The sequence below is a fragment of the Chionomys nivalis genome, chromosome 2, assembly GCF_950005125.1.
Source record: "Chionomys nivalis chromosome 2, mChiNiv1.1, whole genome shotgun sequence".
NCBI lineage: Eukaryota > Metazoa > Chordata > Mammalia > Rodentia > Cricetidae > Chionomys > Chionomys nivalis.
The window spans coordinates 82,792,594-82,816,008 of record NC_080087.1 but is presented as its reverse complement, the minus strand read 5'-3'; the positions used below and the strand labels follow the sequence as shown (position 1 = coordinate 82,816,008).

The following is a 23,415-nucleotide window of genomic DNA, read 5'->3' as shown; positions in this document are numbered from 1 at the left end:
GGGCACAGCTGGTTTCTTTGGCTCTCACACAGTATCTTTTTTTTTTTTTTTTGTACATTGATGCTTTGACTGCTTGTCTGTGTCCGGTCCCTTGGAGCTGCCATGTGGGTGCTGGGAATTAAGCACAAGTCTTGGGGGAGTAGCCAGTGAGCCATCTATCCAGCCCTCACCCCCTTTTATTACCAAAACAAAACCCAGGGTCTCTAGCCCAGACTGGCACACGTTATCCTCCTGTCTCAGCTTCTTGAATGCTGGAGCCCTGAACTCACACTGCCTATTTTGTCCCATTGACTTACAGAGCTGTGCCTCCCAGCAGCCTCTGCTTGTTCTGACCCTTCTGGGGGAAAGCAGGCACAGGGGCCAATCTTCTTAGAACCCAGACAGAACTGCTGTAATCTACAGGCTGAAGTGGATTCCCCAGGTCCTGTCTCCAGCCAGGTCTCCCACCGGTGTGGGTGGAGGATGATAAAGCCACTTGGTCTGTAGGCCACCAACCCTCCCGTCTAAAAGTCACACAGGTGCAGTTGGACTGCACCTTTGTTTTGTGAGTCACTGGTCATGGCCTGTCATAAGTTGTTGTTTCCTATACTTCCAAAGCAGCTTTATCGGGTGTCACCCAAGCAACCTGGACTGGATTTGATACGGGGTCAGTTAGCACGTTGTGTTGAAATCTGTCGTTGTGCCCATATAAGGCAAACTCCTTGAGTTACTTTTTACCTTGGCAGAATCACAGGAATGTCAAGGTAACCAGGCTACCTCAGGAGCTCTGATTCTCACCTGGTCACCTGACTTGCCCTCTCTCTCCCATGACTCACCCTGCAGTGCAGACCGCTCACACCATCTGGGCCTGAGGTAGTCTGCCTGAGAGTCTGGAACCGCCATTGCACTAGTGTCGTCTTGGTGACCAGATGAGTACTGTGACAAGCCTAATGGGGGAACAAAGCAGGCAGCAGACATTGTGAAGTCAGTCTGGCTAGGTTTGGGGACTCGGTCCCGCCAGCAGGTGGCTCCTCCAACATTGGGAGCCTTACCTGTAAAACCAAAGCACAGAGAACAAATCCCTATACAGCACGCTTCATTTCTGTAATTATGTCAGGGTTAGCTTAATAGTCCACCTAACCACAAAAATACCTCTTGGCTCCTTGAAACTCAGCCCCTCAGTAGCTTGGAGGGCGGGTTGAGAGGGTGCGCCACCCCCCACCCCCCCACCCCCATGTCCTTCCATGTTAAAATGGAGTCTACACCTTACCATGCCCATTGCCCTAAGGCCAGGTGTTTGCTCCTCCCCAGAGTACCTAAGCCCCCTTCCCTCATTCAGGTGTCCTGGAGACAGCCTGATGCGTGGTCTGCTCGCACACTAGGACCAGGCTGAGAAAGTGTGTGGGCAGCACGGGGTGGGAGTTTGTCCTGTCACTTGGGCAGCGCAAATGGTTTCACCATTTTTAATGGAGCAGCTATGAGTCAGAGGTTTCAGTCGCTCCCTGCTGGTCCCTCCTAGTCCTGTAATTACTGACTCCACTATAGAATCTGATTTTGGCTTTTTTTTTTTTAAATTCTCCCCAGACATCTTTCTATTGTCAGTTCATGTTTTACATCCTCAGAGTCTAAGGTAGATTGAATGTGTGTTCAGAGGTGGGGAAACCTCCAAGCCCAGAGTGCTTAACCCACAAATTGTGTACCTCCACAGCATCTCCAGGCCAGGGACTAGCCAACGCCCATTCACATGAGGCTGGAACAAGATTGGATAATTCCTAACTCCACCAGTTGCCTCTTGGCAAACTCTTCACTGGAGGCTGGGGTTTCTGGCCAAAGGCCTCTCCCAGGTTGACTGGGTTTCTTTGCTCACCCAGTGCTCTCTGAGCCACTGCTGGGTGCCAGCCTGAGGGGAGGCATACTGGTTAGCTCTCAGGCCCCCACCAGTTGACCTTGGACTCAGAAGCAGGGGGATTGAGAGTGCAGGTATGGAGCCCTGCAATCTCTTGGTGCTTTTGAAATGGTCCTTCTGACCACAGGCCCAGAGAACAGGAAGCCAGTGGCAGCAGTATTTGTTAGACTTGGTTCCTGTGTGCCCCGAGAGGGTCAAGACCACACATTTCTAGACCCTGGGTTGTGTGGACCAGCTCTCCAGGTCTCATCTGCTAGAGAATACTGTGAACTGGAATCAGAATATACCAAAAAAAGGAAAGGTCATGAGATGTCAGTCACAAAGGTGAAAATAGCCCAGTGTTAACAGTCACTCTCCACCTGCATAGTCCCTTCTAGTTGGAGAGCCTAGACTCTGGGTCTTTGAACACCAGCAGAGAACACGCTGCCTGCTAACATCTGGATGAACAAAGGGAGAATGGAATACTTGCTCTTGGCCTCGATGCCCTGATGCCCTGGCCTGTAGCACTTAAGGCCTATGGGGAGTTCCCTGGGTGGCCCCGTGGCCTGGAACAGGTGTGGTGCCTACCTAGACCTCAGCCCATCAGTACTCATCTGAGTTCATCCTCCCTCTTGTTTGGATGAGCAAGGCCCTAGGGAGATTGGTCCACACTAAAACCTCAATTTTAACACTGGGTCTCTGGTACCGGTTGGGATTATAAACCACATTCTCCAGGTCAGAATCAGCTGCCTTGTCTATCTTCGTGAAGGATCAAAGGTTAACCAGATATATAGTCCCCCACCCCCACCAGGAAACTTGGGCTCAATTGTAAGCAAGGAAGATAAATGGGCTTTTTGTCCTGGTCACTTGTCCTCCAGGTGAAAGGGGCCAGGCTTCTGAGCAGAATACCAGGGGGTGGGCAGAGCTCTAATTTTAAAACTCCTTTGGGAGCGGAAGTTTCAACTTTTAAGAGTAGCTATCAAGGTGGGCCTCACCCATTTCCTTCCTGCTGAAAAGCTCTGCAGGGAGGGCTAAACCTGCCTCTTTTCCCTCTCCCTTCTCTCTGTGCGTGTCCCCTCCCCCAACCTTAAATCTGGCCAGTTTCTTTCTAGACAGGTGGACTTTGCTTTGAGAGGCTGGACATAGCTCCTTGGGCTGCTTAACTAGCTCCCTGAGTGTGAGGTGGACTGGGCAGGAACAGTTGGAGCACCTTCCAACCCCAGACTGCCTGTCTCTGCCCCTCTTGGGTCCCTGCCCCTCTTAGCTCAAAGGGATTCATCCAGTTTAACAAGCCCCATTAGCTCTTTGCCGAGTCTCAAACCCCTGTGCCTATATAAGAACTAGAATGACTCTCTCAATCCTAACTTACTGTGCTACCTGATAAAATGTCTGGGATCCACCTCCAGGGAATCTGGCTCATTTGATCTTTGGTAAAATATTGGTATTCTTCTTTATCAAATTTATTTAGTATGTGTGCACATTGCCATGGCATGGTGTGCATGTGAAGTCCAGAGAACAGCTTGTGAGTCAGTCAGTTCTCTACCATGCGGGTCATGTCTGCCTACTAAGTCATCTCCCCAGGCCACTTGTGGGACTCTTAAAAAGCAAAGCTTGCCAGGCAATGCAAGTTCATGTCTTTAATCCTAGAAGCAGGCAGATCTCTTGTGAGTTAGAGGCCAGCCTGGTCTACAGGGTGAGTTCCAGAACAGCCAGGGCTACACAGAGAAGCCCTGTTACAAAAAAGACTGGGGCGTGGGGAGCAAAACTCCCCAAATTCTATATGTCGATTGTCAGTTGACTTTAGTCAAAGATGCAAGACAATTTAATTAAGGAAGCAAATAGTTTTCTCAACAAATAGTGTCTAAACAGGTGAACACTCCCTATATGCCAGGGGCAACTTTCAATGGCTAAGATTTCCAAAAGCAAGCCCTAACTCTACAAATAGAGAAGAAAACACAGGTGCAAATTCTCATGATCAAGAGTTAGGCAAAACATCCAGGTAAGTACTATGCAGCTGAGCCAAACCCTCAGCTCAAAGAACGTTTTTAAAATGAAATGATAGTCCACACCAATATTTGCGAATCATGTATCTGATAAAAGAAAAAAGTGTAATGTCCTGTAGATACAAAGAGCTCCTACAACTTAGCAATAAAAAGATGATATTTAAAATTGAGCAAAGGATTTGAATAGAAATTCTTTTAAAGATAAACAGATGATCAGGACATCATCAGTCAGTAGTCTAAACAGGAGGTGGGAGTAGTCAGTGTCAAATCAAGTGTTCGCCCAGCATGCACTAGGCCTTGGGTTAGATCCCCAGCATCACAAAAACAAAACAAATGCCCACAGTAAGGTATGAGTTACACTCACAATGGTAAAAAGGTCAGGCAGGAACATGGTTTGACAAGGAGGTGAAGGGACTGGAATTCTTGTGTTGCTGGTGGGAATGTGAGATGTTGCATCTTTGTTAAATCAGTCATCCAACCTAGAGATCCCACTTCCAAGTGTACCCATTCACACAAAACTTCACAAGTCTTCAGCAGCCAGGTCATAAGAACCTAAAGGTAGAAACAAGAATGGGCTTTTAAAGGGGTGTAATAATAATCTGATACATGACTCAACATGGCTGTACCTTGAAGACATACTAAGTGGAAGAAACTAGCCTAGAACAGCTGCATGCTCTCTTTGACTGGAATGTCCACAGCGATGGGAAGTGGGTCACTGTGCCTAGGAGCTAATGGTTTTCAGTGATGCAGATGTCCTGGAAGTAGATAGTAGAGATGGTTGCACATTGTGAACATACCCAGACTTCATGGATTTTTTTTAAAACTAGATTTTTATTGTTTTCAATTATATACTTGTGTGTGGGTATATGCACCTAAGAATAGGTGCTGGCAAAGTCCAGAAGTGTGACCTCCTCTAGAGCTGGCGTTAGAGGGATTTGAGCTGTCTGACTGGGTGCTAGGAACCAAACTCCCATTTTCTGCAAGAATAGCACTTCATTTTGTTTTTTAGGACAGGGGTTTTTTTTGTTGTTGTTTTTTGGGGGTGGTTTCAAGACAGGGTTTCTCTGTAGTTTTGGAGCCTGTCCTGGAACTAGCTCTTGTAGACCAGGCTGGCTTTGAACTCACAAAGATTCTCCTGCCTCTGCCTCCCAAGTGTTGGGATTAATGGTGTGCGCCACCACCACCCGGCTAAGAGATAGCTTTTCTTTGTGTAACAGCTCTATGTGTCCTGGAACTCACAGTGTTGACTAGGTTGTCCTCAAACTCACAGATAATCCACCTGCCACTCAAATTCTGGGATTAAAGGCATGCGCCACCAAGTCTGGCTAAGGATTAATCTTAAATTATGTGAATTACATCCACACTGACTCTGCAAACCGTGTATTTTAAGAAGACCAGCTCTCTATTATTTGAGACCTGTCTCTCAGATCTACAGAACGAACTCCGTGTCAGCCAGATCTGCATAGTGAGGACCTGTTCAAAAGAAAAATGGGGTAGGAGAGAAAGAAGAGTCCAAGTGCATCTGTGATCTAGAAAACTCCTTCATCCAAATGACAGTGTATCTGCAGTCTCACCACCCTGAGCTGAGGGGAATGGAAAAGAGCTCCCAGGTGCTTCTCTTTTTTTTTTTTTTTTTTTTTTATTTATTTATTATGTATACAATATTCTGTCTGTGTGTATGCCTGCAGACCAGAAGAGGGCACCAGACCCCATACAGATGGTTGTGAGCCACCATGTGGTTGCTGGGAATTGAACTCAGGACCTTTGGAAGAGCAGGCAATGCTCTTAACCTCTGAGCCATCTCTCCAGCCCCCCCCCCCCAGGTGCTTCTCACATGCAGCAAACTGAAAGCTACAGGATTTGAAGGATCTGAATTTCTGAATCTTTTACTCTGGCCCAGAACTTGGATCCTCCTGTACCAGCGTCCCAAGTGCTGGCATTACAAGTGTGCTCCTCCCTCTCCCCCAGGGCCTCCTGTGTGCCGGGCAAGCACTCTACTACCAAGCTACAGCCCCAATCCTCAGATATAAGAAGCAGAAATGCTAACTTCTTCTGTCTTTATTATGTTTATTTACTTTTACCTTTGATCATTTTATCTCTGTCTAAGGGGGTCTTGTGTAGCTAGGACTGGCTGTAGGAGCTCACGTGTGGCAAGGGTGACCTGAGCTCTTGATCCTCCTGCCTCCACCTCAAGTGCCATGCCCCTGTGCCAGTTTCCTTTATTTGTTTGATGGTACAGCCAGCAACTTGGCAAACTCAAAAAAGCCCTGCTTCACCTGTGGTGCTGGTGCTGAGGCGCGGCATGCTCTGCAGGCTGCTGTTAGAGCAATGAATAGCACCTCTATTGATCTCGGCCAAGAGGTGGAGGGTGTTAGGTTTTGTTGTTCTTTTGAGACAGTCTTGCTCTGAGACGCAGGCTGGCCTCTCCCATTGGAGTGACAAACCAGCATTTTCTTCCCTGACTTGCTTACAGAGTACATATAGTTCCAAGGTTGTTTTTGTGACTTCCTGTAAAGGAGCAATTTAATCCTCACATAATGAAGACTGTTATCAGTGTAGGATAAGACCAGAAACTGAAGTCCAGTCTGATGGGGTGGTGCACTTGGAAGTCTGAGGCAGTAGGCTGCCCCAAACCTCTATCAGACACCTCCCCCCCCCCCCCAAGAAAAGAAGAAAACCATTAAGTGCTACATTGGCTGAATATGAAAAGCGCCAACCCTGAGCATTCTTCCCAGGAAGGTGCCTAGACACAGTCATCAGCTCCTTGTCACGTTAGTGTGGGGATTATTTGTGAGCAGATAATGTAATTTCTGATCATAAGTGCTGTGGATAAAGCAGAGTAAAGTGATAGCTTGGTGGAGGTTGTCCTCAGAGAAGGCCTCCAGGGGTGGTGACATTTGAAGGGAGTTCTGAGTGATGACACACAGCCAGCCCTGTGACAAGCCAGAAGAAAGCCTTTAGGCCAGCATTTCTCATGAGGAAAGACTGTGAGCTCCAAAGTCCATAGGGGCGTGTATGCTCTCCGACACCCTTGAAAGAGATTGGCCTGGCTGGAACACGGGCTGCTGGGGAGGGGGGGGGGGGCGGGGGACTGGTTCCAGGGTAGACACGCAGGACCTTTGGAATGCTCACTACTGCAGTTGCAGTATTTTTACCTCTCCTCCAAAGGGGAAGTCAGCCTTTTCATGTAGACTGAGAAAATGCCGAATAAGGCAACTTCAGACCAGAACATGAGAAGCATAACATATTTCACCGTAAATGCTTTCAAGTTATGCTGTCATGGGGCAGTCAGTCATACCACAGTTCTTTAGCCCCCGGAGTAGACTGGGCTCAGTGTCCTGGCTTTGCAGCAGTGGCAGTCCTGGTTCCCTGTGCTGCCAAGCTATCTGTGTTTGATGTTGCCATGTCCTCCGCTGCCATGAGTGACCATGAGCATGCTGTGATCAGTTCACCTGCTCTTTAACTGTGGCCCCTGGGTTCCACTCCCTCTAGGATGTGGTGCAGTAATGGAGCTTCAGAGTATCACTCACAGGTACAAACTTACAACCTGTTCCAGAGGCCTCAGAGACTAGCCAAAGCGATCATCTCTTTGCCTGGGCAACTGGTAACCTAGATTCCAGAAGGCTGAGCCCTGAAAGCGCCTTTACAGTTTAGTGGTGAGGCCCAGGGCCCCACGGGCAGTCTCTGCTTTCAGGATCTGAAAGGCTCTCACTGGGCCCAGCCTGGCCTGAGGCCTGACAGATGGGCGATAAGGTTCTCTACCCTAGAAATAAATACTCTGCCTCTCCCATGTCCAAGCCTTGAACATCCCTCCTGAGGGCCCATGGAAGTAGGAGCCATGGGCACTGTCAGAGGCCACAGCAGACAAGGTGGGAGTTCAGGAGGTGGGACGGCGCCCTACCCCTCAAAGCAGCTGGTGCCCCAGCGGAGCCGCAGACCCAACACACCCAATACGGTATTTCAGAGATGATGTTTGAAACTCCAGGACCCTTGGGTGCTATGCCTGGGCCTAGGGAAAATGCAGTCCAGCCTTCTGGGTCAGACAGGAGATGGGCCTGTTGGGTGGGTGGAAGGAAGGAGTGGATCTTGAGATATTGAACAGTTTTTCCTCAAATCTTGTCAAGTGAGAAGTTGATGGAATCCACATGTGTAATGTGTTGGGTAGGTAGGTCCAAATCGCTTTGTCCCTTAGAGTCGGAGCCAGCATGTGTGCCTCAGCTCTGAGACACAACACAGTCTTTCTAAGTCCAGACAGACATTACAGGGCTTCTTTTCCTGTGCTGAGTGCAAAGAATGAGTTTTGTGTTGGAAAGTCAGAAAGAAAATGGAAGGGACACATCCAGCCAGGTCCACTGCATTCTGTGTCAAGGACCATCCTTGTATCTGTCATCACAGCCTGCTGTAGCACTTGACTGTTGCCTTTGGAAGTGTTTGCTTCTTGCTCAGGGACAACTCAGAGTTCACCTCTCTGGGCTGGGGGAGGCGTCATCATCAATGAAAGACTCATTAAAGCCCACTGCTGCCACATTCCTGGCCACTGAAGTCACCTCCCAAACAGTATTCATCATTCATTCACCCAGCCACCGCACATCCTGGTGGTTGGGAGGGTCCCTGTGGTACAGGAAGGACTTTATGACCTGCAATGCCAAGCCTCCGCCCCCCAGCACCCAAGCATGACAAAGCAGGAAGCCCTACTGAGGCAGTACCAGGCACACACTCCTTTTTTCCTCTCCCTGCCTTTTCACTCCTGCCTCCAGCTCCTAAAATTAGAGAAGGTCCCAGCTCACTGCAGGCAGGGCAGGCTCTGAGATCATCTTGTGGGTTTCTATGGGCCTTCTCAAAGGCGAGCAGCCCACATCCTTCCTCCCAAGTTAGATCAGAGGCCAGGAAAGGCTACCTTCATGGGGTGGTTTCCTCTTTGGGTAGTTCTGACAAACTGAGAGCAGAATGGCCACCCCAAAAGGACTTTACATACTTCGTCAAGGACAGCACCTTCTTGAAATTTGTCGACTTTCTAGTACCAGCTCAATGCTACATGACCCATATTGACATTCTGGTTCCTTCCTGATAAGACTGAGATCATAGGTCTGCATTTTTCAGTCAAACCAGGCATCCCTGACATGGTTTCTCCCTCCTCCTACCAGAAGGAAGTTTTTCCTTTCTTCCTCTTCATGACATGTGGGCCTTTTGCTCTTTATCTACACTACAGTAATCTGTACGATCTTTGAAAGACCCCATGAAGCTGGTCTGCTTGTTAATCAGGTTCTGCCTCTCCTGCCACAGGGCCTTTGCACAAGTTTGTGTCACCATCTGTCTTATTCTTTGTGACTCCCTCACGCTACTACTTGTTCAGCCTCACACGTGTGCACACACACCTGCTAAATTCTCTGCATTTGTGGTATTTAGAGGAGCCTCTGAAGCCTCAGTGCCTGCTGCAGTTCAGGTTGGTGGGTATGACTGGTGTGGGCAGCGCTTCAACTTGAGGCTCTCCATTTCCTCTCCTGTCAGACAACAGCACAGAGATGCTAGTATGCGACAGGCCTGTGGGGTGGTGCTGACGGTGACTGCTATGACTCATATGCTGTGGTTCATGGTCCCCTCTCTAAGGTGTGTTTGATGTGGAATGTGACTGGATTGGTCGTTGTTGGCTCTGCTTGGAGTTGGGGTATGTCAGCTCAGCTTCGATCGGGTATTGTTGGGTTTTTGGTTTGTTGTTTTTGTTTTTTATTTGGTTGGGTTTTGAGACAAGGTCTCTCTACATAGCTCTAGCTGTCTTGGAACTCTGTATAGACCAGGCTGGCCTCAGACCCCCAGAGATCCACTTGAGCCTCGTGATTAAAGCCTCCGTGTCCATCTTTTCTGTCAGGGTTTTGTTCCTGCTGGGTACTCCACAGGCCTGGCCTGGAGACGCTTAGAGATGGAAGACTCCAGACACCTGGATTGTTGCAAGCAGGCCTGGGAATTGTGCATAGTAGAGGAAGCTGGATTGGGGCCTCCAGCTATAGAAACCACCCTCTGTGTCACCCACAAAACAGTGCTGGTCTGTACTGGGGGAAGAGAGGGAATCTGAGCAGAGGGTTATTTTTGTAACCAAGTATAAAAAGCTATGAATTTTTAATGTCCTTTCCAAACCCTACCACCCCCTTGCTAGTCTTATTGCATGGAGCAGTGGTGACTGCAGTCACTTGTCCCCCATGTGGCTTCCTGAGTGTGCGCTGTTCTCGTTCTTAGCTCAGGACGGGAGAGCCACACATCAGCAGAAATCCCTGGAACCTCCCTATCCGCTTGCTATAAGTGAGTGCCCTCCTGGCACTTGCTCTGTTTTCTGCAGGCAGAAAGACAGATGCCCGTGGCACAGCCACCACTCATCAGAATAGGCCTTTGGCATGCGTACGACATTGAGAATCTCATGTGCCAGGCCCAGTGCTAAATGGCTGGTTCGCATCACTCTTTTTAATTCTCATCTTAGCAGAGATTACGGTCTCCATTCAGCTTTCTCATTCACCCAAGGTTACTGCCCAGAGCAGATGAGTAAAGACGGAAGGTGTGTTTCAAGGGCAAGTGGTGTGGCAGCCCCTGTGAGCACAGGTGGCCTACACCTGGCTAGTAGGATTTATCATCGTCTCCTGCAGTCTCATTTCTCCTCTAAAACTGCAGGAGTGGGCTGCGGACCCTGTACAGACGGAGGGCATCCTACACTTCCTGGGGATTGGTTAGGAGTGAACCATCAGAGTGCATGATTCATCTGGCACTGAATATCTGCCAGGGCCCGTGACAGATGCTCAGTGTGCCTTTCCCCACAGTTAATCCTTAGAGCCACTACAGGAGGTGGGTTCTGATCAATCTGTCTTACAGGACAGGAGACAAGCTGCACTGGGGGAAGTCAGTTGCACAGAACACCCAAGAAGCTGGCATTGAGATTCTCATCTGTGCTCCTCCCACAGCATGCTGAAGGAACCCATGTAGACCTGGGCAGCAGACTCGTGCTCTGGGCTCAGAGCAGTATCAGAGTACCGGGGAGCTGTCCTGTATGCTCAGGCCTTCAGGTGGACTTGGTCACTTTGTGGTCTGTCCGTATCTTTCACACACATCAAGTGCGGAGACCCAGCATGCTCAGCCCTGCCTGCTACTGTACTCTGGACCACGTTCTGTTAAGCTCTATCCTTATAATCATCAGGGTTATGGATGGAACCCAAGGTCTTTGATATACTAGGCAGGCATTTCTATCCCCCCAGCTCATCCTCTGACTGCCGTACTTACCCACTCTGTTTCAGACAAGAAGGCTGAGAGAGTTCACATGTGGGCAGAGTGGGCTGAGTGCCTGCTAGAGCCCAGTAAGATAAACAAAAAGGCCATGGTAGTTTACACCTGTCGTCCTAGTACTTGTGAGGTGGAGGCAGGAAGATGAGGAGTTGAGAGCTTAGGTGGGAGCGATGGCTGAGAGGTGAAGAGCACTGACTGTTCTCTTGGGGCCTGCCTTTGGTCTCTAGCGCACGTGGAGCTCACAGCTGCGTCTGATTCTAGTCCCTGGAATTCAGTGCCCTCTTTCAACCTTCAAAATTAAAAGAATTCAAAGCTGACCTCAGCTACATAGTGAAAGAAAGGCTAGTTCCCCCTGTTCTTCTCTTCTTCTGTTCTGTTCGTCTTCTTCTTCTTCTTCTTCTTCTTCTTCTTCTTCTTCTTCTTCTTCTTCTTCTTCTTCTTCTTCTTCTTCTTCTTCTTCTTCTTCTTCTTCTTCGTCTTCTTCGTCTTCTTCGTCTTCTTCGTCTTCTTCGCCGCGACGGGAGGGAAAGGAGGACGCAAGACACAACAAAAACTCGGCGCGAGGTTTATTGTGGCATGCAGGAGAGAAGGGGAAAAAGAGAGCAGACGGCATTTCAGCCTTTTTAAAGGGTCCCCCACGTGCGTGCGTCAAGCGCCACGTTCTGCGCAGGCCTGCGCAGCCTTTGCGTGGAACGCTAGGGGCTCCTGGGAAATGTAGTTCCCCAGGCGAGCCACGCTCAGGGGCCTTCTGGGGAATAACACCCCCCCACACACAAAAAAAAAAAAAAAGAGGAAAAAATAAAGATAGGGAAGTGGGTAGAAAATGCTGCTTGAGGAGCACCATGGTCTGTACCTGCAGTCCTGGGGGAGCAGAACACAGAACAAGTGCTTGGGGGAGATGTTGACATTGCCGTACCCTTAGTGCACGACAGCCCCAGTGGCATCTTTATTGCCACCTTACAGAAAAGGAATGTTAGGAAAGGTTGGGAAACTTGACTCAGAGAATTATAGCCAGGTCTAGACCTAGTTTGTCTGTATTCAAAGCTACCAAGAGAAAGTAAGGGAAATGGGGCTACACGAGGAGGGTGTCCACAAACAGCTAGGTGAGAACCTGCACTGGGGTCCCTCCCCTGGAGAAGCATGCCACTGGGGATGGAGACCAAGAGAGGTGCTCTGATGTCCACTGCACAGAGTGCTTGTCTGAGTACCTCAGTTTGTCCTCAAACTATGATCTTCCTGCCTCAGCCTCCTGATTGCTGGAATTATAAGCATGTACTAACACACCCACATGGGTTGCATTTTGAGTGATGGGTAAGTGGTGGTTCTATTGCCAGGCCACAAAAGTAGGCAGAGGCATGGTTAGTTGAGAAATAGCAGTGTGCAACCAGGAGGGGTCTCTCTGTCTCCCAGTCAAGGAACCCTGCATGGCAGCAGAGGTCGGTTGTTGAGTCCTCATTGTAGGTTGATGTATTAATTAGACAGCATCTTTGTCTGGGAGGTGTTTTGTGTGGAGTCTCTGAATGAGCCGGCCTGACGGCAGTTGTCAAAACACATAATACTTGGCCAGATGCTCCATGGAAGCCCTTGGCACCCCGTGTGGCCTTTGCTTACACCCCAGGCATGGAATGTGCTCTTGCATGTTCCTGGCGGGTTGCCTGTTTCTGTTCTGGGGGCTCCTAGGAGAAGCAGAGGCTTGGGTTTTCCCAGATTGTGCTGTGGGAGGGCGAGGGCCAGTTTCCCCAGAAGACGCCTAGGCTTGTTGGCATTAACTGACGTGAGTCGCTTCTGTGGCAGACAACACGCTCCAGCTTGCAGGTGCTGAGTGGCCCTGCACTTGGGTGTTCTACCACTGCTTGCAGTATTGCAACTCTCCATCCCAGAACGTGTGCTTTCACCTCCTGCCCGTCTTCAGACACTCCTCAGATGTGGCTGCCTTCTCCACTTACCTTATCACCCCAAAGGCACATCTAGTTTCCAAGATTTGTAAGAATGGGCCTTGTAGAGAGGCCAGGTATTTGACCTGCAAGACAGCAAACTGTGGGACAAAATTGGACCTTAACTGGGAGGACTTGGCTGCCAGGCTCCGAGAAAGGCCGGTGTGTCTTGATTTGTGGATTGCTTTGTTCACCCTCGTATCTGACAGTAATAGGAAGGCCATAGCCGAGGTTCTCCTTCAGTGGGGTGAAGAAAGCCCCCCTGAACCAGTGTCTGCCTGGAGTGAGGTCCTATGCTCCTAGGCCTGTTTGTAGCATCCAGAGCTTACCAGTCAGGCATACCAGGCAGTGACACTTTCTGTAGTCTTGGCATTGAAGTCCACATTTAAGTTATTCCCCACGTGATTTTGTGGCTGGCACGTTTACCATAGGCTTCAGTGTCCTCTTTTTTGGGGGGGTGGGGTTTAAGGCAAGGTTTCTCAGTAGCTTTGGATCCTGTCATGGAACTCGATCTGTAGACCAGACTAACCTTGAACTCACAAAAATCCACCTGTCTGCCTCTAGAATGCTGGGATTAAAGGTGTGTACCATCATCGCCCAGCTGTCAGTGCCCTCTTTAACTGCCTGCCTGGATCACTTTTAAGACCAGGAAGAAAATTTATATAGCTGGATGTGGTGTCAAACTTTTATCATCTGAGTGTTTGGGAGTTGGAGGCAGAAGGGCTATGAGTTTGAGTCCAGCCTGAGCTACATGAGACCCTGTCTTAAGTCCTGATGTGTGTAGAAGGTGGCTTCAGGGTCAGTACTGCTGGTGGAAACCCTGACGCTTGTTCACCTTCCATCCCCTCTCCGTTCTCTTCCCTAGACCTTCACAGCCTGGTGCAACTCCCACCTGCGGAAGGCTGGCACTCAGATTGAGAACATTGATGAGGACTTCCGGGACGGGCTCAAACTCATGCTTCTCCTGGAGGTCATTTCAGGTGAGGCTCAGGGAGCACTGGGCAGCCCACATTGTACCCTGTCCTGGCAGGTACTGCCACTATCCTCTTGCCACCGGGAGGAGCTTCAGCCTGTGTAGAAGGCTGGAGTGTCTTGGGCAGCTATAAAGACCCTCATCACCTGTCTTCCCAGGGGAGCGATTGCCTAAGCCAGAGCGGGGGAAGATGCGGGTGCACAAGATCAACAATGTGAACAAAGCTCTGGACTTCATCGCCAGCAAGGGAGTCAAGCTAGTGTCCATTGGGGCAGAAGGTGAGCGGGGATGGGTGCCCAGGCAGCTGTACTCCCAGGCAGAACTTCTTTGTGCTAAGTGCAGAAAGCTTCGCACTTCCAACCCCAGTGCCTTCTCAGCAGTGAGCAGCAGTGAGCTACTGCCTTTGATAGCATGAAGGATCCTCAGCCTCTGCATCCATAAGGAAAAGCTAGTATGCACTAGGGGCGAGGAAGAGTCCTTGTGAACTAGACCCTCTGTACATGACCTGATTTCTGTCTGCCAAGAGCATCTCTGCCTACTCCATATGGGTAGAAGGAAATACAAGGAGAGAAGGGAGCAAACAACCTGAGCAGGGTGTTGGTACAGGATGTCCGAGGTCAAAAGTCAGCCCCTAGGCTTTGATCCAGCTTCATAGACTGAGTACACGGCCTAGATACCCATGGACTCCCACATCTGTGCCACCAGCCGCAGGCCAGCCCACTCTAGAACAGCAGCTCCTTAGGGCCCAGGCACCTTTAGATGGAGCCCAGAGGCTGCCAGCAATTAGTCAGAGCAGAGTTTCTTTCCCGGACATCCATGCCGTTCTAGCTTTGAGAAAACAAAACTAATTGCCATTAATGATAGGACTGAGAATTTGGCCGGGACTTTAGGCCAGAGTGTGCACCTCTGAGTGCCAAGGCCCTGCGCCAGCCTGGAACCTCTGGAGAGGAGTGCCAAACCTTGCATGGCACCTTAGAGGTGGTTGGTGTTTGTTTAAAAAGCCCAAACCCCGACATTCAGTAAGGCCCAGAGATTTCCTGTCCTCTCATAGGTCTTTGCTCCGGGCTCTGCTCCAGCCCGCGCTCTCACAGCTGCGTTTGTTTTGCTCAGAGGCTTGTCTGTAAACACAGAGGGGTGAAAGGAGGGACCCGCTTGCCTTCCAGGCCCCACTTCATTTGGAGAAAAGCTCTGTCTGCAAATGTTCCCGTCCTCTTGAAGCCCTTAGTGATTCTGTCCCAATCCCTATGACTGTCACATGCCTAGACAAGGGTACAGGGCAGCTTCATGGGAAGTGCTTAAGAATGCTGACCCTGGCGCCTTAAATGGTCTGACAATCGAAGAACATGACTTCTTCCTCGGGATTATGAGGACCAGTTTGAAGCACAGCTGTAGGTCACAGAAGCACCTGGTGGATGTATCATGCCTCTTCTTCCCAGATCTCTGCCCAACCTATACCTGTGTCAGCTGTGGGGTAGGGCATGTCCCTTGACTGAAGGAACCCAGCCCTCTTAAAGCTTAGCTTAGCTTTTCTGATAGGAGAGCTTTTTGGTCCCATGCAGTAATGGGGCAAGTAGCCCTGCTCAGTGTCTGGATCCCCAACTGGGAATCCTGGGAAGACAGGACAGACATTGCATTCTCCTATCTTCCCTATAGCTCAAGTGGTAGAATGCTTTCCTAATACTGTCTGCTGTATACAAGTTTTAAATAGGGATCCCTGCTGTGCATACATGCAGGCTGCAGACCCACTAGAAGACAGCACTGTCTAGTTGTGCAGGAGATCACGTGCATGGTGGCAAGGGGATTAGAAAGGAAGTGGCTGGTCCTTGGGTGATAGTATAGCCAGTGGATTGAGTAAAGACCTACTTAGTCCTGGGGTGAGGTAAGGAGCCTGATGCTCATCAGCAGCCTTCTCTGCCCCTGCCTTCTGTCCCATGTGCAGAGATTGTGGATGGCAATGCAAAGATGACCTTGGGAATGATCTGGACCATCATCCTCCGCTTCGCCATCCAAGACATCTCCGTGGAAGGTAAACCGTGGCAGAGAGCTGCCTCTTCACTCTTCTAGGATGGGTGTATTAAGAAAGAACTCCCAGTTTTCTCTCCATGCTTCCATGCTTGCTTGGGGCCCAGCCCTTCTTGGTCCCAGGTTACCCCAGGACACTCGTGCTTTGTGACCTCCAGTTCTTGAACCAACCCCCTGTTCTCCTCATGAAGTAGACCAGAATGACTGGCACTGTTGTACACAGAACAAATGCAGGTGGAGTTGGGCTTGGCTTCTTCTCTTTCTGCTCAACATACCCATTGAGGGTGTATGTCTTGACCTGCTTAGGCCATCCAGGAATGTTGCCACTTCCACCTAGCCTTCATGTGCACCACAGAATGAGAAAAACCATGAGGCCAGTGAATGGTGGGACTCCTGGATGCTGGGTCAGTATGGTGACCCCATAAATGTGTTCCTGTCTCCATAGGACTCCCACAAGCAAAAGATGGCTTCCAGGGTCTTATTTTCCTTATAGTCCTGAGGCTAGTCTCCAGGACTCACGCACCATGTGGCCTAGTGACTGATCATAGCCTAGTCAGGCACGGGGAGCAGATTCAGATCCTGTCCTTGCCACTCTTCTAGGGTAACCCCAGTGACAAGGCTTCTCGGAGCTGGGCTCTGTGTACTGGCACTTGGGTGGGCAGAACTCTATCCACATCCAGAATGGGAGCGGCTGCCTTTGCTGCTGTTGTTATGATGCCTGCTGTCCCAGACCTGAGGCTAAAGGCCTGTTCAGCTTGAGCCCAATTCTGTGCTTTAATTGTGATCTTATCTTTCTGTCGTTGTCTGCTTTGCAGAGACCTCTGCCAAAGAAGGGCTCCTCCTCTGGTGCCAGAGAAAAACAGCGCCATATAAAAACGTCAACGTCCAGAATTTCCATATCAGGTAGGTGCTTCCTTATGTTTCTGTCCTGGTCTGGGATATAGCAGTCCTCAGTAAGTCCCTGATAGGCGCCTGTGTGCTCACTGGAAAGTCTGTTTAGACAGGAGTTTTTAAAAGAGCTGCGTGAACTCTGCACTTCTTCCTCAAGCATGATGGCTCTCAGAGGTCACAGGCTTTTTGGACTTTGCAAGAGGGACCAGTGCGTAGATTGCTATTGTGTTTAGTTTAAGAGGTGTCCTCCATCTGGTAAGGTGAGCAAAACTCAGCCCGCCAAGGGGTCTGCTGTTCCTAGGGTGAGGGAGTCAGGATAGGTGCAATTACTATAAACTGGGATAGACAGAGTTTGTGCCTCGTGAGACCATGGCAGCAGGAGGCAGTTGTCTGCTTGGGGTACTCCTGAACTTAGACTCATTCAGTGCATGACTTTACCTAAGCCTCTGGGACAGGATCCACAGGACCCTGCTGTGTTCTTGGCCTCTCTGAGGGCCCCCATGCTGATATTAGGACCTTGCTTGTTGTGCTTTGTCCTTCAAAGCACATGGTTTCTCTTGGTGGCTCTGCTGCCTGCAGTTGACCTCACTGTTTGGCTCGCTGCAGCGTTCACCTGCCTTCCAACAGAGGACCAGTAGGCAACCCAAATACAAATGTTGGGCTGCTCATTTCATTTCAAACAATGAGGCAATGGGAAGTAGGGAGAAGAGCCATTCTGAGCAGGTGATAGAGAAATCCATCCTGGAAGGAACCAATCCTAACAGGATCTTGGGGAAGGGAATGTACCTAGTCTAGCCTGTAACTTTGTAGGGATCATTTTGCTCTAGAGAACTTCAGGCCACCCAACTCCCAGGCACTTTGCCCACCCCTGGCCTGTGCCTCCATGATTGGATCAGCCAGGGTTCAGGATCCCACCCACCTTCCATAGTGAGCTGTCCCTTGGTGCAGGCCTATTCTGTTTGATGAGCCCTTGGTATGCAGTGCTCGGCTGCTTAGGCCATCTCACCGATGAGCAAACAACCTAGTATGTGTCCCGTGTGAGGTTCTGGGAAAGCATTAATCTAATCTTCGTAGCAGCTCTGAGATAGCTGCTGCCACTATCCCCACTTTACAGGCTGGAAAACTGAGGAAGCAGTTCTGTGATTTGTTCAAAATCACATTGTCAGTGCCAAATCACTACCTTACCATACTTTACCCCGACTGTCTGGCTTCTGAGGTTGTGCTCAGTCCTGGCATACTGTGTCGCTGCAGTGCCTGCTGCACACTGAGCCTTCTGTTTATGGGAATTAGTCATTGCTGTAGGCTCACAGGGGTGAGCAGGACTCCCAGGGTAGCAAGGACCCAGCTCATAACCTTTGCCTTCTCTTATAGCTGGAAGGATGGTCTGGCCTTCAATGCCCTCATCCACCGGCACAGACCTGAGCTGATTGAGTATGACAAACTGAGGAAGGTAAGTGTCTCTGGTTCCTATCCCCAAGGGCTGCCGATTGCTGACGCTCACCTCCTAGACACCCTAGATGGGCACTGTCCATCTCCCTTCATTGGCATTACAACTGGCTGGACTGATTTACATCCTGTCTTGCTTAACCTTTGACCCCCTTTCTTGACCTTTTGGATTCTAGAAACATTCTTCTGTCTGGGGGAGGAAAGGAGCTTCAAACCTTCCAGGTGGCCACCATTTCCAGTGCAATCTTGCTCTTGTTTTCTTACACAAAGCTGAAAGCCTAATCTCCTGGAAAAGGCAGGGAACCATGTCCAAAGCAGCCAACCAGCTGCTGCATCATGTTGGTACCCTGAGCTGCTCTTGTTGGAGAAGGGCCCTGGAGACCGAGAGAACACAGTCAGGAACATTGGGGAGTACCTGTACCCAGCCTGCTTGGGTGTGGCAGGAGCAGGGGTTCTGCTGAGACTGAGAAGTGGTGAGGGGAGTGAAGCAGATCAGGCTTGTTGAGCAGCCCTAGCTGTTCCTGCAGCAGTGGGGTCCTGCACAGGCACTGGGGTGTTTTACTCCCAAGCCTGGACCTCACCCGCAGGGCTTAGAACACAGGGATTGACTGAGGAAACCTTTCTCCCTGTATAGCACACAGGGATGAAAATTCCTAAGGCACTTTCCAACCCTGCTCCTCAGGGCTCTCCTGTCTCAGGCCAGCCCCTTGCCTTTTACATTTATCTGGGTTCTGCTCCTGATGGAATTCTCCATCCTTGCTCCCCCAGGATGATCCAGTCACCAACCTGAACAACGCTTTTGAAGTGGCTGAAAAATACCTTGATATCCCCAAGATGCTGGATGCTGAGGGTGAGCACCTCCCTATGTTCCTGGGACCTCATCTGTTTGGGCCTAGCTTTGGCTGGGCTCTGCAACTCACCAAGCCTAGGGAAACCTCGGGGATCTCATTGAGCCAGAGAGAAAGGTCGTGTGAACCCAAGGTGGTAACATGAGCCAGAGTTGGCCTGCTGCATCCAGAATGGCAGAAAAGGGGAAAAGGACGGTGATTAAATAGTTTTCTGGGATCACGGACTGTCTAGACTTGCAGAGGGGCAAGGTGGCTGAAGAGGCTGACCCCTGGCTTCCTACTAATGACCCGGGCCTCTCCTAACCAACTGAAGACCTGGGGTCTGGAGCCTGCCAAAGTGGAATGTTGTTTTTTCCTTTTCCGGCTCTTTGCTCCATTTCCCAGCCAACACTATCCCCAGCCAAGACCCATGCCTCTGGCCTCTGGTGGCCCTTGGAGTTCACTGTCCTGTTGCCCTTTGAGGCCATTCTCAGAGAAAGGAAGTGGCTTCATTCCAGTTCAGTTCCCACAGCTTTGGCCTTTTCTGAGACCCTGGGGGAGGTTAGGGTGTAGCTCAGCCTAACTGGCGTTGAATCAGCTTAGAGGGTCTTTCCCCTGGCTTAGTTGTGACTTTGGGGGCCTGTGGGTCCTAACAAGTGGCCTCACCCATGCTTGGGCCATTTAACCCTTGTTGTTCACTTACAGACATCGTGAACACAGCCCGGCCCGACGAGAAGGCCATAATGACATATGTATCCAGCTTCTACCATGCCTTTTCAGGAGCGCAGAAGGTACCGGGCAGGGCCAGGCAGCCCTCCTCGCCGCCACTGCCCAATGCCGCTGCTGCCTTTCGCCTCCCATGCTCACCTCATTTCTCTTGCAGACAGCAGTGACCTCTCTTGGACTAGAAGCCAGCTCCCTCAGTCCTGGGCGTTGCCGCCTATCTAGTCCTTGCTCAGTCGATTGAGTGCCTACTGTATACTAGGCTCTCTTCAGGCAGTGAGGACACAGGCAGATTTCCTGCTTCAGAGAAGCTTACTTCCTAGTAGATGGGGCAGACAGGTCATGTGACGTGATGAAGAGTCAGTGGAGGCCAGGGGACAGGGTGGTGCTGTAGAGGCGGCTGGGTCCACTGGTAGCTGGGACTATCAGCTGGAAAGGGGCTTCACCAGAAGTGAGACTGCACAGGCAGGGTGAGGCGAGTGTGGAGGTGATACCCGGGGAGACTGAGGCAAGCAGGGTAGCAAAAGGCCGCTAGTGGTAGGCAATTGTGCGTCACTCTAGGGCCTGGGAAACCTTTTCCTAGGGTTCTCTTTTTTGGGGGGCGGGTATTTATGTGTGTGTTTTGCTTGCATATGTATCTGTGTACCACGTGTACCTGCTGCCAAGGGAGGCCAGGTGTTGGATCCCCTGGAACTAGAGTTACAGATGGTTGTGAGCTGGATGGATGTGGGTGCTGGGAATTGAACCACAAGTCTTCTGGAAGAGCAGCTAGTTTTTAACTGCTGAACTATCTCTCCAGTTTTGTTTTTTGTTTGTTTTTTGGGTTTTATTGTTTTGTTTTTGAGACAGGGCTTCATGTAGCTCAGCCAGCTGTAAAAAGTCCTGATACTCTTTTTGTCCACTTCCCAAGTGCTAGCAAGTGCTACCACTTGGGGGTTTGTTGTTGGTTTTTTGTTTGTTTTGTTTTTCATTTTTTGATTATTTTTCAGTATAGTTTCTCTGTAACCCTCATTGTAGACCAGGCTGCCTTGAACTCACAGAGATCCACCTGCCTCTGCCTCCCAAGTGCTGGGATTAAAGGTGTGTGCACCACCATTGCCTGGCCTGTTTTCTTTTTTCTTTTTTCCCCGGAGATAACATCTTTTGATGTAGCCCCTGGTGTCCTGGAATCAATCCTAGGAGGATTTTCTCTGTGGACCAGGCTGACTTTGAACACTCAGTGATCTTAGCAGGATTGCCAGTGTGTGACACCGAGCCTGACTCTTTGAAGCAGAATTTTACTCTGTAGCTTCTGATTGGCCTCAAACTTTAGCTCTTCCTGCCTCTACCTCCTAGGTGCCCAACATCATTAGGAGTTTATGCAAAAATGGTTGGTAGTTCAGGTGACCCAATTCTTTCTACTCAGGTTTCAAAAAAACAGCCCTTCTGCACACATTGGCAGCGCAATATCCCCCAGACCTGAGCTCCCCTGGCTTCCAGTCCAGAGCAAGCACTATTCTTCCCGCATGAGCCTTGGGCCGGCTGGCCACCTCCCTCCTGCGTCTTTCACTCTCTCCTGTCTCTCTCTTTCTCTCTCTCTCTCTGCGCAGATATTGTGGGCACTCTGAGGCCAGATGAGAAGGCCATCATGACTTACGTGTCCTGCTTCTACCACGCTTTCTCGGGGGCCCAGAAGGTGAGCCAGGGTGGGAGGACCCTTCTGTCACTCAAGTCAGCAGTGTCGGTCCACAGGTACCTGGGCAGAGCCCTGGCTGACCAGCCTCAGGCTGTGTCTGTCTCAAAGCCTCAGACATTCTTGCATTTGAGCATAGCTACCTTTGGGAGCTGGTGACACAGCTCTAACCACAGACAGGGAAACAGAAGTCCAATATCACTATGGATGATAAAGCTGGGGCATGACCCCTTGCTTGTCGCTGCCTCTACTTCAGGGCTACAAGTATGGTGAATCTCCTTTCAGAAAACTTTTTCCTTTCCAGTTGCTCGGGAGACTCCTGAGAGCAGGCTGGTTCTGGGCCTGTGCAGGCAGGACAGGTCAGCTTGTCTATTCTGCCCTGTGTCTCCCTGAGGTCTGCTGACCTCACACCACCCCTGGCTCCTGTCAGGGACTCAAGTTTCTATGTAGAAGGCTGGGCACTTCTATGCCCTTTTGATCTAGAAAAATGGCTTGGACAAAAGCATCATTTTAGTGGCCCAGGAGCTAAGGAGGGGTAGGTGCTTGTTTGGGGAACATTTGCTTCGCTGGGCCCTCTCCAAGGAAAGGAAACTGAGGCTCAGACACTGTACCTGTTTGTCTTCTCTAGACTGCCTTCTTTTTTTTTTAAACATTTTTTAATGATTAATTTTTATTTCATATGCAATGATTTTTTGCTGCCTGCAAGTATGTCTGTATAAGGGTGTCAGATCTCTTGGAACTAGAGTTACAGACAGTTGTGAGCTGCCATGTGGGTGCTTGGAATTGAACCCCAGATCTTCTGGAAGAGCAGCTGGTACTCTTAACCACAGAGCCATCTATCCAGCTCCCTGTAGGTTGCCTTCTTAGACTGTTAGATGCAGTGAGTGCCTCACTGTGGACAGTCTGGCCTGACCCTGCTTTGCCACCTCTTGGCACATGATCTTGCATAGGCTACTTTACCTGTTTCTCATTTATAAGGTGAGAATCCTATCGCCCCTCACAGGATTTTCCTAGGCATCAAATAATGAGCTTCGAGCCTAAACAGCAAGGCTGCCCAATTCTTTCCAGACCCCTCCCCAAATGGCCAGCTTTCAGAGCCCCTTTCCCATCTGCCCAGCATGGGTTAGGTTTTGTATCTGTTTTGCTGGCGGACATGGGGAGGGAGGATATGCCCCATCTTTCCCGCATGCTGGTAAGGAAGACTGAGTGGGAATAAGTAGTGCAGCTCCAATTAACAGCATGACCACCACTGGACACACCCACAGCCCCTTAGCTTCGCGTCGTGATTGCTTTTCCTCCTGTCTGAAATGCCCCCACACCTGGAGCTGACCTTGGGCCTGGTGGAGGGAGTAGTTGGTTAGTTACTGGCAGAAAAGTCCAGGGCAGAGCAGTTGCAAGTTTGGAGACATCTGAGCTCAGAAAGCTGTGTTTGGCCTACCCTCTAAGGTAGATGTCAGCCTAGTCGTGCAGGGAGGAAAGTGGGGAATTCTGCTAGATTAATTTTCTCATCAAAGAATGTACCCTCAGGACACCTAGCAGTGCCTTTTACTGTTGCTGTCATTTCCCCAGAGGTCAATTCATTCTCCTCAAAAAGTGCTTTGGTTTTTTTTTTTTTTTTTTTTTGGTTTTTCGAGACAGGGTTTCTCTGTAGCTTTGGTGTCTGTCCCGGAACTAGCTCTTGTAGTCCAGGCTGACCTCGAACTCTCAGAGATCTGCCTGCCTCTGCCTCTGCCTCCCGAGTGCTGGGATTAAAGGCATGCGCCACCACCGCCAGGCTCAAAAAGTGTTTTATGGGTG

At 50.1% G+C, this 23,415-nt stretch overlaps 1 protein-coding gene across 5 annotated transcripts in view; it reads left to right on the top strand.

The window, feature by feature from the left end:
- Positions 1–23,415, top strand: part of Actn4 (actinin alpha 4) — a 66,136-nt gene that overhangs the window by 29,325 nt on the left and 13,396 nt on the right. For 3 of the 5 annotated variants that reach the window (XM_057754291.1, XM_057754279.1, XM_057754305.1), the window contains exons 2-8: positions 13,930–14,044; positions 14,196–14,315; positions 15,977–16,063; positions 16,875–16,962; positions 18,322–18,400; positions 19,165–19,246; positions 19,929–20,014. In XM_057754291.1, the coding sequence (XP_057610274.1) occupies positions 13,930–14,044; positions 14,196–14,315; positions 15,977–16,063; positions 16,875–16,962; positions 18,322–18,400; positions 19,165–19,246; positions 19,929–20,014 (657 nt within the window). Of the gene's footprint in view, positions 1–13,929; positions 14,045–14,195; positions 14,316–15,976; positions 16,064–16,874; positions 16,963–18,321; positions 18,401–19,164; positions 19,247–19,928; positions 20,015–21,535; positions 21,622–23,415 lie in introns of all 5 variants that reach the window. The other 2 variants (XM_057754296.1, XM_057754285.1) reach the window with 1 other exon arrangement.